Source organism: Oenanthe melanoleuca, chromosome 8, assembly GCF_029582105.1.
Source record: "Oenanthe melanoleuca isolate GR-GAL-2019-014 chromosome 8, OMel1.0, whole genome shotgun sequence".
Taxonomy (NCBI): domain Eukaryota; kingdom Metazoa; phylum Chordata; class Aves; order Passeriformes; family Muscicapidae; genus Oenanthe; species Oenanthe melanoleuca.
The window spans coordinates 25,347,122-25,361,997 of NC_079342.1; the positions used below are offsets into that span (position 1 = coordinate 25,347,122).

The 14,876-nt window shown below is 43.0% G+C and overlaps 1 protein-coding gene across 2 annotated transcripts in view; it reads right to left on the reverse strand.

Annotated features, from left to right (window-relative positions):
• Positions 1-14,876, reverse strand: part of MTA1 (metastasis associated 1) — a 75,050-nt gene that overhangs the window by 6,052 nt on the left and 54,122 nt on the right. Inside the window, exons 17-19 of one of the 2 annotated variants that reach the window (XM_056497715.1) lie at positions 14,017-14,052; positions 3,465-3,496; positions 509-660 (exon numbers count right to left, since the gene is read on the reverse strand). In XM_056497715.1, the coding sequence (XP_056353690.1) occupies positions 509-660; positions 3,465-3,496; positions 14,017-14,052 (220 nt within the window). The remainder of the gene's footprint in view (positions 1-508; positions 661-3,464; positions 3,497-14,016; positions 14,053-14,876) is intronic. The other variant, XM_056497716.1, reaches the window with a different exon arrangement.

Here is a 14,876-nt window from a genome sequence, read left to right on the forward strand (position 1 = left end):
TTTCTAGTAGCGAAGTTTTTCTTTGTACCATTTAAAGTTAAACCTGTTTTACCTTCCTGCTACTCCTATCTCACACCAAGAAATTTTCAAATTAGTGAGGCAAAACCATGACAGGGGTAATGCCAGAGAGTTCAACATGCAAGAGGATGTGCAGAGCTCTGTGTGGAGGAGGCTCTGCCCCTCAGTGCCACCCCTGAGCCAGGAGGGACATCCTGTCCTGCTGTGATGGGACCTCCAAGGGCAGGGTGGGTCTGAACCATCTCAGCCTTGCTTCTCCTAGCACCCACCTCCTACAGCAACTACTCAGAAAGAACAAGAATCTGCTTTCTCTGGAATGTAAGGGCATGATTATTTCCCACCTTTACCCACCTCAGCAGTGGCTGTGGTTCCTGCATTCAGTCTGTAGCATCAGTGCTGGTGAGATCCCTCTCTAACCACACCACCACCTGCAGCACCCAAACACTGAAAGACATCCCCTTAAAACCCTCTGAAAGACCACAGTTCCTACCTGGTTTCTTCAGTGGCCATGTAGAAAACATCATCTGGTGCATCAATCCAGTTCATCCTCCTCCTTTTCACTGGAGGCATGGATCCACCACGAATTAATCGGACTTTTGTTGGGTATGATTTCCCATTGAGCAGCAAGTTTCGGCTTGGTCCCTAACACGATACATAAAACAGCACAGTTATGGACTGCAACAAAATGTGCTGAGCACTCAGAGGAAAAAAGAATTCAAGTTTTTGTATGGCTTGCTGAGAGTTTAAGGTAAACACCTCCCTCTCTGGCCCAGGACTGAACACAGAAGTCACACATAAGCAATTGTTCACAAGCAGTACAAGTCAGGCGCCCTCGATATGCAATAGGACAGCAATACTTCAGCGACAGGACAAATAGTAAATGGGAATTATTACCAATAATTTGTGGCTTGTGTCTGAAAGATGACATCAAGCTCATGAGACTGAGCATCAGACTTAAGATTCCAGCTACTACCATAAATCTACAGCAACTCTATTGATTTCAGGGAAAGAGATCTAGCTACAGAGCAAATCAAATACAAAAATCAGAATTTACAGGTATCCTGCAGTACCAAACTTACCTGTGTCCTTTTTGTTCTAGGGAGGTTAATATTTAATGAGAATAGTACAGAATTAAATATGTTGTTGAAAATCAAATCTAGTACTGCAAAGCTTAGCAGCTTTTGTGACAGAACCCTTTTGGTATTGAACACCACAGATTTCCCATAACAACACAGGCAGCATTTTCCAGACTCACAGTAACCCCCTTACACTCAGCTGGAAAAACATGAGCTGTTATTAAGAGAGGTGCAGATGAAGGGGAGCAAAGTGTTAAGCTTCTCAAATGTAGCTGTCCTTGATCACTGAAGTCCAGTTCTGCTGCCCCTCTTCCTGCTGATCAGCACATTGAGAAATCCCACTGAAATCAGTAACACTGAACAGCTGGGAAAGATGCAAAATGAAGGCCCACAAAATTTGACAGGCATAAATTAAAGCTGGTCAGAAAACACCCAAGTATATATTCAAGTCTGGTATTTTCACAGGCTGTTGTCCAAGGTCAGAGCATCTCCCCAGATGCAGCAAGGTTTCCCCTTCTGTCCATGGAATGGGAAACTGAGCATCTCTGTGAGAGATGTCTGCCCTGGGAGATCCACCTCGAAAGGAATAGTGGGGACATGGGGTCTTCAGATCCTTAAGTGTCAGGTCATTGCAATAGCTCAGCTGAATTTTAAAACCTTGACTTAGAAAGTGAAGAATTCAGTCTAAAACCAAGGGGAAAAACCCAACAAAACCCTGCGTCTCTCATTTTGTGTCTGAGCAGAAAACAAAAAATGATAATGACTTATTTTTTGACCAGCCTTAATCAACTGCTCTAGTAAGATCTGCTTCCTGTAGGACATCAGGGCTTTAGAGCTAAACAAACAAACCCCCACCTTTTAAAGCCCTAAGCTCTTTAGAACTATTGCATACAAGTGCAATAACAATTTAATTTCTTAGTTGCTCAGCTCCATGTTGTACAAGACAGCTTCAGCACCACAGCAGACCACTGAAATACTTCAACGATTGCTTTTAGATTTGACATTTGTTAAGCAAAAAGTTTCATATAAAAGCTTTTCTGATGGCTTTTTTTTCACCCCTCCAGGTTTCTCCAAGAAAATCCCTTCATTAAGGTTACAAAGCATATTTTCTCCACATATGCAAGATACACAGGAGAAGAACTCCAGAAAAAGTTCTTGGAAATACCTAGAAAGGGCACCCCTGTGCTTCCAGGTTGCCTTTTCTCTACCTACATGGTGGAATCTATTTCAAATGATACATCCTGAAACGAGGACCTTTAATTTTTCATTCACGCTTGATCGGGCAACCAGAAATCAAGGCAACTCTGGGAGTTTCACTCTAAAACACCTAAAAAGTATGAAGTCATCAGAGATCTCCCCCACTGCTGTGAGCTGGTTTATTCAGCAGACACAAACAAGTAGCCAGTCTCCTCAGTGACAAGGAATGAATTTGAGGAGAAACACGATTTCCCACTTAGGACAGAGGAACAAACCAGAGGAATGCTCAGCTATTCCAAGCAGCCTGGCACGCCCAGCCCAAGCTCTGGCATCCCCCAGGCCACTGCACACTTCCCAAACACTGCCAGGCTCAAGAATGCCTGTGATCACTGGGCAGTGACCATCAGCCACACCTGCTGCTGGTCTGTGTCACAGGGACCCTGCTGGCACTAATGCTCTGCAGCACTTCAGCTCAAGCTCCACTTGGCAACATCAGATCTTTTTTTTTTTTTTTTTGGGGGGGTGGGAAATGTATGGTTGAAGTTGTTTCCCATAAGCCATGTGCAAGGGGGAAAAGGGATGCACAACTTTTGCACTGGCACCCTTGACAATTCTCTCTGCCAGAGATGTATCAATCAGACTGGCTATTTGCTTCTGTCCTTTGATTAAACTCAGCACAATAGACGAAAGGCTACAAATTATTTTTACTTAAAAAAAAAAAAAAAAAAAGAATGTAAAATACAAGCATTCTCAGCAGGTAACTTGCACACCAACTTGCTAAAAAAAAATAAAAATGAAACTGTTTCCAAACAAACCCTTCCATCATTTAGACCTTTCTCCTTCAGGGAAACACATTCCACCTAGAAACACATCCCAGAACTTTGCTGTAAGCAGCCACTCAGTTTGTGCATGAGCAGAAACAAAATGCTCCATTCAAAACAGGATCTTGTTTATAGATATAAAGATAGATCTGAGATTTAAATTGGATTTAACCACTAAGATGATTCAGATGCCCCAAAATAATTTATTTTTCTTTTTCAGTGAATTGGGAAGTATGACCAGCTGCAAACAGCAAAGGTGGAAGTGCAGCACTACGGTTTAATGGGGTGTTCTATCTAGTGTGGGTTAATAATTCTTCTTTTCCCTGTTTTGGTTAAATGAACATTCTCTTACCATTTGTCTGGTTTGTCCGTGGTTAGGCAGACCTAACAAACAGGAAAGAGAATAGAGCTGGTAAGACCATTGCTTTTCCAAGACAGAAAAAAGTACAAAAATCAAAACACACGCAGCTATGATTACAACTGTCTTGTTTTGCTAAGCCTAGAGTTGCCTACTGAGCTGACTTCTGCCCTCCTGGGAAGGTGACTGAGAAAAGCTTCCTTGACAACATGGTTTGAAGAGGCCCCAGGTCACAAACATGTTCCATTCGCCCAGTCTCTTCATTTACTCAAACCTTGCTTCCCACTACCACTATTAGCACACCTCCTGTTTCACATCCCAGGTCTGCCATGCATCTGGGGGCAAGTCTGACATCCTTTTAGTCTCAGGAATTTACTGACGTCAAGAAGGAGAAAGTGGAAGGCATTATTCACTGTCAAGACAGCAACAAACAGAATCTTTCTTATCCTCCCTGGGCCCCCTGGGAGCTCCTCAGCTCAGATGTCAGCTACAAGCTGTTAGCAAACAGAGTGTATCTGCTGAGCCTGCCATGAGTAAACATCTCCTCAGGCACAGAGCACAGCCACTGCAGCTACCACAGAGCCCTTTGCCAGCCACACACAGCACCAGGCATCAGGCACTTTGCTGTGCTATCAGGTACCCCCTCACCCTGCCCTCAACTGCACTGTGCACACACAGCACCCTGCAGGACTCAGGGATTTGAGATAAAGGCATTTTGCTGTAAGGCCTGGCACAGAATGGCCTGGGAGACCAAATACATCTCCTTGTTTTGGTTTCCCAGAAAACACTTCATTAGCATCCATGCCCCAAACCACCTTCCTGAGCCCCTCCTGGCTGAGAACCAAAATGTCAGTGCATCAAATCCAACAGGTACTGCAGGACAGGCATCAGCAAATGCACCTGCTGTCTGCAAAAGGTCTCAGTATGAACTTTGCTTTCACATTCATAGGAACTTGGAGCCTTCCCATGGCTAGGGAGTTAGCTGGGATGAAAAACTTTATTTAAAGAATCCAGCTCATGGTCTGTATTCCAGCAGGTTTCTGGAGGTTCTCACTGGTAAAACCAAACACCCTGTTCTTGCATTGAGTGTGACAGGAAACACAGGGCACAGTAAAGGGTCAGGAGTGAGGAAGGCAGAACAGGGGACATTTTCTGAGCACTGAGTATCACAATGTATCACATTAGAATCATTAGTTTGTATCAAGAGCATTTTCCACCCTATGCAGATGTTATGCTGTTAGCTATTTCAAATGGGAAGATACATGGTTCCAGTTCTTGCAGCATTTTGGTGCCTAAGCATCCACAGAGATGAAGACATAGCTGCCAAAAAGATTTCCACCAAGTCTGCAGGACAGATGTACCAGGCACCGAGTAAGAAGGCCAGTAACAACCTTTGGATGTTGACAAAGGCAGTGCAGGTGCCAGATATTCATTTGTTTTTACATGGGAGCATCCAAAACACAGCTGTGAGCAGCTGCTTGGGATGGATGGACAAAGAGCTCCACGGGAAACAGCACAGCCAGCAGGATGCAACCAGAATCTGTCAGCTTCAGAGCTAAGCTCCAGCACTTGTTACTTCCTTCCCCCTTCCATAACTGAAGGATTATGTTTTCTCCATTCACAGAAACTCTGAGATGTAAATCAACTGACACTAGTCTCTGGATTGAAGCCACGTATTTTCTCTTAACCACACTCCAGATCAGTTCTTTTCTTGTAGTAAGAACATCCCCTGATGCCAGAAAAGACTGTCCTGATATGTGGCTGCTGCTGCCATGACTATTGCTGGATGCACAACAGACAGTAAACAGTGCTATTTCCAAGCACCGGAATTAAACCAGAATATTCCATGAAGTTGAGAGATGCAAACTGAGCAAAGGCTGAGCAGAACTGCTGCTTGCTCTGAGCCCAAAGCTTCAGAGTCCTAAAGCAGAACAGAAAGTGTTAACAACAGGGACACACCTTCCTCCCAAACTGCCATTTCTAGGATAAAGCTGCCCATGACAACCTTTTGCTCCAGTAAAATAGGATACAAAACAAAGCTACAGCTTCAATGCAATTTATACCCTTGCTTTCACAGCAATAAGATATCAATTAGCATATTATTATTGGTGAATTAATCCATGAATTTTCACTTTAGTCACACTTCAATAACTGGTGTCTGAAAGAATGAAGACAGCCACTAAAATGACCTTATTCAGTCTGCAATTTGAAAAATATCTCAGTAAGAGCCTATGCAGCCAAAGAGCTGCTATTAAATGAGGAACTTCTATGCACAATTGTCACCAAAGAGAGGCAGAGACAGCACATCTGTAACACATTGTGGAACAGCTGGCAACTCAACAGGATGCATCTGCACTGGAAACAATGGATTAACAATGGGTTCTCACCCAAAAGTTTTTGGTGGCTTCTGTGTTGGAGAGTAAACCTGTGAGACAGGTACCTCTAAAAACAAAACCAATCTTTTGTCTGTGGGTGAGTGGTGGCACAGGCAGAGAACTCACCATGCCCCACCTGCCTGCTCCACTCTCACAGATGAAGATTTGAGAGATGTCTCCCCATGCATCCACAAGCAGTTAAAAAAATAAGATAGCACAAGAATTTAAAACAGGAGCAAAATACAACAGTTCTGGCAGCTCCTCTCCAGGAGGAAAAAAAAAAAAAGAAAGGAAAAAAAAAGTCTGACTATATTTTATGGAGGAATGTCTAGAGAAGACATGTTCATGTGATTATTCCTTTTGATATCTAAGGTCCAACTGCTTGAATTTACTCATCTCCACATCAGTATCAACACTGACCTCCTCCAAATGATACAAAAATACACAAACAACAAAAGGAAGTGTTTTCAGGATTGACTAAACCTTTAAAACCACAAAGTGTAAAGGTATACAGTGACAAAGCTAAGCAAGTCTTCCATTCCTTTGCAGCTAAAGAAATTGAAATATACTCTGGAAACTCCAGATTAAATGTTAGGGGTTTTTTTCCATAACATTAAAAAGAGCCCAAAGCTGAAGAAAATCTCTTGCCATCCAATTCCTCCCACCAGTCTCCTCTATACACTGAAAAAAAGAGGAAGCTCCAGAGGATAAAATGAAGACAAAGTCAATTGAAGGGACAGCTGCAGAGAATCATAAATGCCCTTTGCTACACCGATTCTACACCTTACTGAGATGGCAATAAAGCAGCTGATCACTGCACAGAGATTAACTGGCACCCTCAGGGCATGTCTGCTCCCACAGCTCAGTGCCAAGGACCTCAGAACTGTCCTCAAGCTAAGCACAATCAGAGATTTTGGCTGAGAACCAGTCCTAGCAGGTTACTATGCCCCAATGATTCCCTCACTCCTGAAGCACCAAAGCTGCAGGTGAATATGCTTTGTCCCAAAGAAATACAGGTGGGGAAGGACTACCACAAACAGCAACATACATCTGTTACTGCTGCTACTTTGCAGCTTTGTGTTATATTTTAAGGATGGGGAAACCACCTCTCAGTCAAACAACTTGTCCCTTTTCCAACAACCTCATGTCATTTGAATCTCATGCTTCTGGATTTGTTAAAAATAAAATTGAATGAGAGAATGCCTAAACTTCCAGCAGCAATTACAGCACCTCCCCAAGAGCACCCTGTGGGAGGAGGGGATAGCTGGCACCCAAAAACACAGAGAGAAAGGGAGAATCTAATTTCCCAATGAAAGCAAACCAGCACATCTGGTCCCACTGGGTGCCTGACTCTAGACAAGCTCTTTGCTGCTCCAGTCCCATCCCCAGCAACTCAGCATCTTGATGGCAGAATTCCAAAGCTACTCCCACTGCTCACATTCTGCCAGCACCACACAACACACAACTGCCATGTGGAGCAGCAGGAGAGCCTAGACCCTCAGCAGTGAGGCCAGCACAGCCTGGAGCACAGGAATATTCCCATGAAGTTACTAGAGCGAGCTTCAAGAAGCTGCTGAAGCATGGAGAACTTTCTGCATGGTCAGAAACCACCCAGTGCTTTTCCACACCTGAACATACACACTGCTGCTGTGTATTTACAGCCCATTTCACAGTCTGACACAAATCTGTACAGCACTGACCCTTGTACCAAGGAGGAGGAGTAGCCCAGCTTCCAGCCTGGACACAACTCAGAGTGGGTAAATTTGTGTTTACTCAAAGTTACTAACTCCAATCTTCTGCACATCCACCACACACAAAAAAATGGGTCCTTCATCAAGCAATCAGACACAGATGGCATTTGGTTTTTACTTTGTTTACCCACAAGCATCATCATGCAGAACATGTAATATGCACTAAGACTCAGAAGAACATCTTCAATCACAACAAATGCAGAGAATTTCACGCACTCCTTCACAACCAGTCCCTTCACTATTGCTTTCTAAAATCCATACACTCTTTGTCTGCATTTTCCTGTTCCAAAAGTAATCCTCCTCCTGGGATTCCATCCTTCCCAGCAGTAACAAAAACATCAACAGTACATTTGTGAGAAAGCTAGAAAAAAAACCACATAAAAATTCATGCATGAATGAGGCTTGATGAACAAGGATTTCACTGCCAAGTTACTGGTTCACTGGAGGCTGTCTCAGTGTGTTGACATATACACACATACACTTTTTGCCAGCTTGCAAGAACACTTTAGTACTCCTGCTTCTCTTATAACTACCAGGAGTGTTTCACCACTGTGAGTGTCCACCTTCTAACAATCAGAGGCTACAAACTTTCAGAAATGTAAGTGCAGCAAGCAGAACAGAGCATAAATTGTGCCAAACACCACCTAGACTAACATGTTCTTAAAAATCTGTTGTACATAAAAACAATGTTAAAATTGCAATTTACTTACCTAAGTAAGTTCCTACCAAGATTGGCAAAGGAAAAGGAAAGAAAAGATTTAAGGTTAAAGGTTTAAAAAAAGAGAAAGATTCATGTAGTTCAGAATACAGTAGCTCAGCCTCATGCAACAAATAGAGATGCACAGACTAGTTTGGCTGTAATGAAACACAGAAGTGATTACAGTTCTCTGCTGGACAGATAAAACCAAGACAACATTAAACACACAGTAACTCCAAATGAGAGATTTCTGCAAAGAGCAGCTTTAATTTTGGATGAGTAAGCACAGGTCTGTGCCCAGCTCCTTCCACCAAGCCCTGCACATCAACCTCACTGGATTTGGGCAGCACTTCCTAAAATGCTTGGTCCAGCAGGTCACACTCACTTGCTGTAACCACACCCCTCCCTGATGATGTGACTGCTCATGCAGGGCTGTGCCTCCTGTTACAAGCACTTCAAGAACCCTGAGCAGTGACACCCAACTGCAGAGAGCCAGCAGCTCTCCTTGGATAAGCACATTGAGAGGGGAGAGCTGCTTTCTGGCTTGGGGTTGAGTCAGTCAATGCTGCCCCCTCATACTCCAAAAAGAGCATCATGGTGGATTCTGCCTGGCTGTAACACACCAAGTGGTTAAAAGAAAGAGGAGACAAAACTATGCACCCCACTGCTTTAGGATTTGCTGGTCCAAGCTATCTAAACTAGAAAGCACTGAATTTTTCACTGTTCTTAGCATCAGGAGTATTATACAACATATACATATATATATATATAAATGTGTGTGTATTTATATAAATTATATGCATCACACATTCCACTCAATTACAAATTCAGGCTTTGTACTGTCCAGGGCACTTGCAATTCTGCCCTTGCTCTGTTATACATTAATTTCCTCTCACATTAATTATACCTGCTCTCTACCACTCTCCTCTCAACCAACATTTGCATTTTACTCCATGCCACCACTCCTAAATGAAATAGTTTTCACTAGCTGATTCACAGAGCATGATGCCCATCTGCTGATTTTATTTTCAGATCTTTCTTCACAACACCAAAAGAACCTAATCACAGCATCAAGGCTAAGCAGAAGGCAAGTAAAAATTGTTTCACTTAGTATCTGAATACAAAATCCCACATGAAATTCTCAAAAAAACCCAGTACTTTTGGCAAATAATCTTAAAGCACATGGTTCATGGGGTCTCCAAAAAGCAGTTCAAGCAATCTGACATTGTTCCCAGCTGTGCTGCAGCTGGCACTGAACATCTGTTCTCTTGTCACTAGTCATCATTACTGGGTCTGGATTCCAAGAGCTAAAACCAGCCTTTTCCCCAGCACCCCACCATTTACAAAAGGAAAAATACTCCCTGCCCTTTACAGTAATTCCTGGATGGGCAGATTTCCATTGGCTCAGTTTAGAAAGATGGCTGGGGTCACTGGTGACAAAGGCAGAATTGTAATGCAATTTATGCATACGGCTATGCCCACATTTTCTGTAAATCAAAGACAGAAAAAAAAAAAATATATATGTGCATGTGTGCATGTATATATAAAGCACCGAGATAATTTTGGTCCCATACTCAGCTGATGTTGGAGAACTTCCCTATCTTTCCACCTTGACAGCTGGTTTTGTTCAAGAGCAGTACTTCCATTGCCATGATCATCTCTTGATAACTGAAATAAGGCCATGCCAGGCTGATGAATGCTTCCACTTCTGGCTCATTCACGTTTCCCAAGAAGGATGTGAGAAACAATGAACCAGAACACGTTAAATTAGACTGACATTCCATTTGGGTTTAGAAATCTCCAGCAGCAGAGGCAAGGTATTCCAGCAGTTAATTAACCTTGCTCAAAAATCTGCAGCTTGTCTCCAGCCAAAGTTCCCTGCTGCACCTTCTGGCTACTGCAGCTCGTTATTCCACTCCCAGCTAGACTAAAAGCCCTCTATTATTACACTTCTGCTGCTCCTGTCAGCAGAGACAAACATCTACAACTTCCACTTTGATAAAAGCATTTTCCATTATACAGTGTGTTTTCCAGTCCCTTCACTGTTCTCATGGCTTTTCTATAAACCCTCTCCAATTTTCAGCATTCGACCCGCTACCATGTTATCAATGCAAGTTTGTTGCTGGGAAAAGCCTTCCCTTTATTGCAGCTACTCATTCATGTTCTCCCTCTTTCTGCCAATTTTAGGAGTGCATGTGATGACCCTGAAAAACAAATTTCATTAGAATGAAAAGCCAGCATGGTGTAAAAGAGAGGGGAGAAAAATAAAAATCTAACAATGCTCCCTCCCTTCCCCCAGCAGGAATTTGCACGGCCAAGTATCACATAGATCCCACTCTGCATGGCTGTAAGGAAGCAAGTAAACAGGTTCCTGCACACAAAACATCCTCTCTCTCTCTAGAAGAGGTTTCATGGCAAAGACTGTCAGTCAAGGTCCAGAACATTAATAAAAAAGCAATAAACTACTAATTTTTTTGACATCTCACTCTATTTGACAACTTATGAGACTCCATGTACTTTTCATGTTCCAAAAATAGGATTCTGCAGCAATTTGTCCATGCTAAGTTAATGTTGAAGGAGAGCTGGGAGGTGTACTGTATGCTTAATGATGCCTCCAACATGATTTAAAGAGGAGGAAAACAAAATAGATAAGAGAACTACAATCTTCTTGTAAAATAAAGTAGAGGCAGAGAGAACATGAGATTAAGACTATTTTCCTTTCTTGGAATTCAGGCACTGGTCAAAACTCAAAATGCCTGGCCAGATAAAGCATATTCAGAGCTTGAAAAAGTCCAGGTCTCAAGGGTTAAGCAGAGAAGAGTCAGAAAAAGAAAAGTTAAAATTACTTAGCTGGACCTACAGTAGCAAGAGAAAAAAATAAACAAATAAACAGAATTCCAAAGGAAAAATGTGAATTACTCCTTGAAGTTCAGCAATTGCCCTGTATGAACATGTACCTCAATGCTTTACACTATACAAAGATACAAGCTGCTGCCTGGCTCTTTCCTGCAAATAAACCTCTTGATTATATTCTGCTTTACAACCTGGCCTTAAGGAAAGCCTTACAAAACCATCCCATGCTCAGCCATAATTTCCAGTGTTCAGACTTCTCCCCTGTGTTTGGAGGTGATGGCCCAGCAGCACAAGGCTTTTATCACCAGCAAAGAGAGTTCAGCTAAAGCCCACCATAACAGTGTCCACTGTCCTCTGTCACAAATAGGTCACCTGTCCAAACCCCAAGATGTCTTCCAGGTGCCACCAAGGCAGCACATCAGCAGGAAGCAGAAAACCACCTGGATAACAGATACAGTTTTGCACTAGGTTAACATCTCTCTGGAAACTAGTTAAACACAGGTGGACAAAGTGTCTTCCTGCACCTAAATTTGTGCAGAAAAAATTAATATTTTCAGCCCCTCTGTGCAGATATCTTAACACCATCTCTTTTTTTTGCAGTAAACTCCCCTACAGTAATCTAAAACAGTATGTCAAGAGGAGATGAGAAACATGAAAATAACAAAGGAACACCCCCAATTTCCCATAGTATCTGTGTAAATGCAGAATCTGACCAGTTAGAACAATTCAGGCTTACTCTCACTAATCTTTTTCTACTATTTTAGGTCAGCTATAATCCAAAAATCAGTTACTCTGGATAGATGGGTTTATTTCAATCCTTTTATACTCATTCACTGGCTCCTAAATTCTGGCCACAAGGCTTCATCACTCTCACTGCCACTCACCTCCTCTTCACAGCAGTTCCAACTTGTGCCCTTCCTGCCAGCAGCCCCCCAGATTACTAAGCCTGGATGACTCCATCCAAAACCAAGGAGAAGCCTCAGTGGCAGAATCCCAGTCCTTTCATGGCAAAGGAAACCAGCTGTACCCATGCCCACAGCCAGCAAGGGTTACCAGTTTACAAGCAAGGCAAGTGGGAACCTGTGCAAAGAGGCACCAACACACAAACTGGCACCAGGACAGAAAGAGATCCACCAAATTCCACCATCTGCTTTCCTGTGCCCAGCAGATCTCAATCCAAGCTCTTTAAATGTTGTTTCCTTGCAGGTGGTTCCCTTCCCTCCCTGTCCTGGCAAAGCTTCCAGCAACCCAGGCTCAGGAAATATTACAGATGCAAAATAGCAGCGTGGCAAACATTTCCTATTCACAAATAAACGTCAACCAACAGGTTTAAGCTGAACTGCTCACAAGAATATCCAGTTAACACTCACTACTCCAGCAGGCAAACAGATTCTGGGAGTGAACTGGACTCTGCTACCCAGCAGTTACAGTAACAGGTACTCCAGCAAGTATTTCAGTGGCTGGCTGAGAACAGACCCAACAGGTAGAGCAGCAGGTGCTCAGGAAGATCCAGACCCTGCACAGCTACACACACCTGCTTCAGACAAACACAAACTCTGAGGAACAGGTACTTTTCCAAAATCATCTTGCAGACAGGTCCAGCAACAGTTGTATCTGAATGGAACACTAAAGCAGGGATCCTTCATGTCCAGAAAATCGTGTTGGGTTATCAAGTCCAGTGCTCTACGCAGAGAGAGCCCTCCAGAGGAAAGGATCTGTTCTTCCACTTCCCTCCTTGGGGCCACAACATGTCTGAGCTTCCCCTGCTGAGGAGGACATTCAGCAGGGAGCAGCAGCTGTACCCATAAGCAGGTAGTCACCAGGAGCTGTGGAAATCCAGTGAGCTACTCTGCATCTACATCCCTTATTACTGCATGAAACTTCTGAGGAAGCCAAACTGAGCAGTGCAGCAGGGTTTTGTTATTCTTCCCAAAATACAAGTTACAAAGCACATAAAAACCCAGCAATGGGGTATCAAGGAATAAATTCCCAAAGAGAGCAAGACAGTAGAACAACCACTGTCCTCACTGCTGTATTCTCCACATGCACTCATATTTGCATGCATGTAAATATGGGTGACAGCCACCCACTGCCTCAGCCATGAAACACAAAGATTATCAGGACATGCAGTGCTGGCCAGCTCATGGCAACATGTAAGCTTATGTTTTGTGACTGCTTGTTCACAGGGACATTCTGTGGTTGACCACCTCCGAAATACTCAAAATTGGTCTGTTCTACTAAATTTGGTGAAGTAACATCATATATGTGTTTCCTGCATTATCACAAATGAAAGATTCTGACATCTCTTCAGTATTCAGAACAGATTAATTTTTAACCAGTGAAAATTTTGAAAATCATTTTCTACTGCCAGCAGAGAATGTGCAGACAGTCTCTCACCATGAGACTGTCCACTCTCCGTGGAAAATACACAGGGTTGAACCTGGGACTTGAAGCAAATATTGTCTTCTATTTCTTTTGGTCCAAGTGAATTCAAAGCAGTTTGAGACATGTAAAACTTTGCTTTCTTAAAAATCAAACAGTGAAACAACACCTCTTTTCAAACCATCACAGCTTCCTGCAGTTTCAACAGAACTGCTGGAAGACTATTCTGTCAACTTGAGGAATTAGGAATCAATTCTGAACACAGAACTTCACATCTTCAGTACGGCTGTACAACTTGTTGCCTGTGTGTGAAAAGCCTGAAAGATGAGCAGCAAAACCATGGGTGGAAGTGGTTACCCAAGGAACACTTAGACATCAACACAGAAGGTGCACACAGACTCATTAGCCACAAAGCACAGACAAGCCAGCAGATGAAACTAAAAAAATCACTCTCCTAGCATAAGCTGAGCGCAGCTTCAAGGTCTTACCCCTGCTAGGCATCAACAGGCGCTTCTTCATGTTGCCTGATAGAGCACAAGTGAACAGAAAAGAGAAAAACATCACATCAGCAACCTGAACAGCAGCAGTTTTAAAAGTTCTTAATCTTAAAACACAGTCAGATAGCAAATGTTTGTAATTATATTTCAGATAAGCTATATATAAAGTTAAAATTAAAGGTAAAAAATGAGAAAGACTGTCTGGATCTCCCTCCCTGCTGGAGTCACCATTACACCAACTGTTCCTTTCTCCTGTTAAGGAGAGCTACCCTCTGCTCTCTCTCCTGTTAGGACCATTTCAACAGACCCTTTTCTCCTCATCTGAGATAGAGACTGCACTTTCTCTTCCCTGACACTCTTGAGCAAGAGCAATTCTTCAGAACAGACACCTGGAGTCCACACCAGGAACATCCTGCTTCTATCTCCCACTTCAAACACCTTTCCCTTGCCTCTTCTTCTTGAGGAGGTGAAGCCCAAACACAGAGGTGGTCAGTAATAGGGCCAACAAGGGAAACATCACTCAAGAAGTCGATCAGGGTATTCATCACACTACTAATTTAAAAACTGAAGGGAAGTTTCTCCTTCACTATCCCATTTGTGAGGTTGGCCAAGCCAGGCAGAGCTCCACCAGCACAGTGACTTTATGCATGCACCTCCCAGGCAGTACACATCATGTGCCTCACCCAAAAGGAGAAATGGGACAGATGGCTTTTACAAAAGTTTAAAATAACCTCCCTCAAGAATAAGAAACTCTGAATTTATATAAAGGACTATGAGCTTACATAATCTCCTTTTATACCAAAAGGACAGAAGAAAAAGCCTACAGACACAACATAAACTTTGTGGGAAAA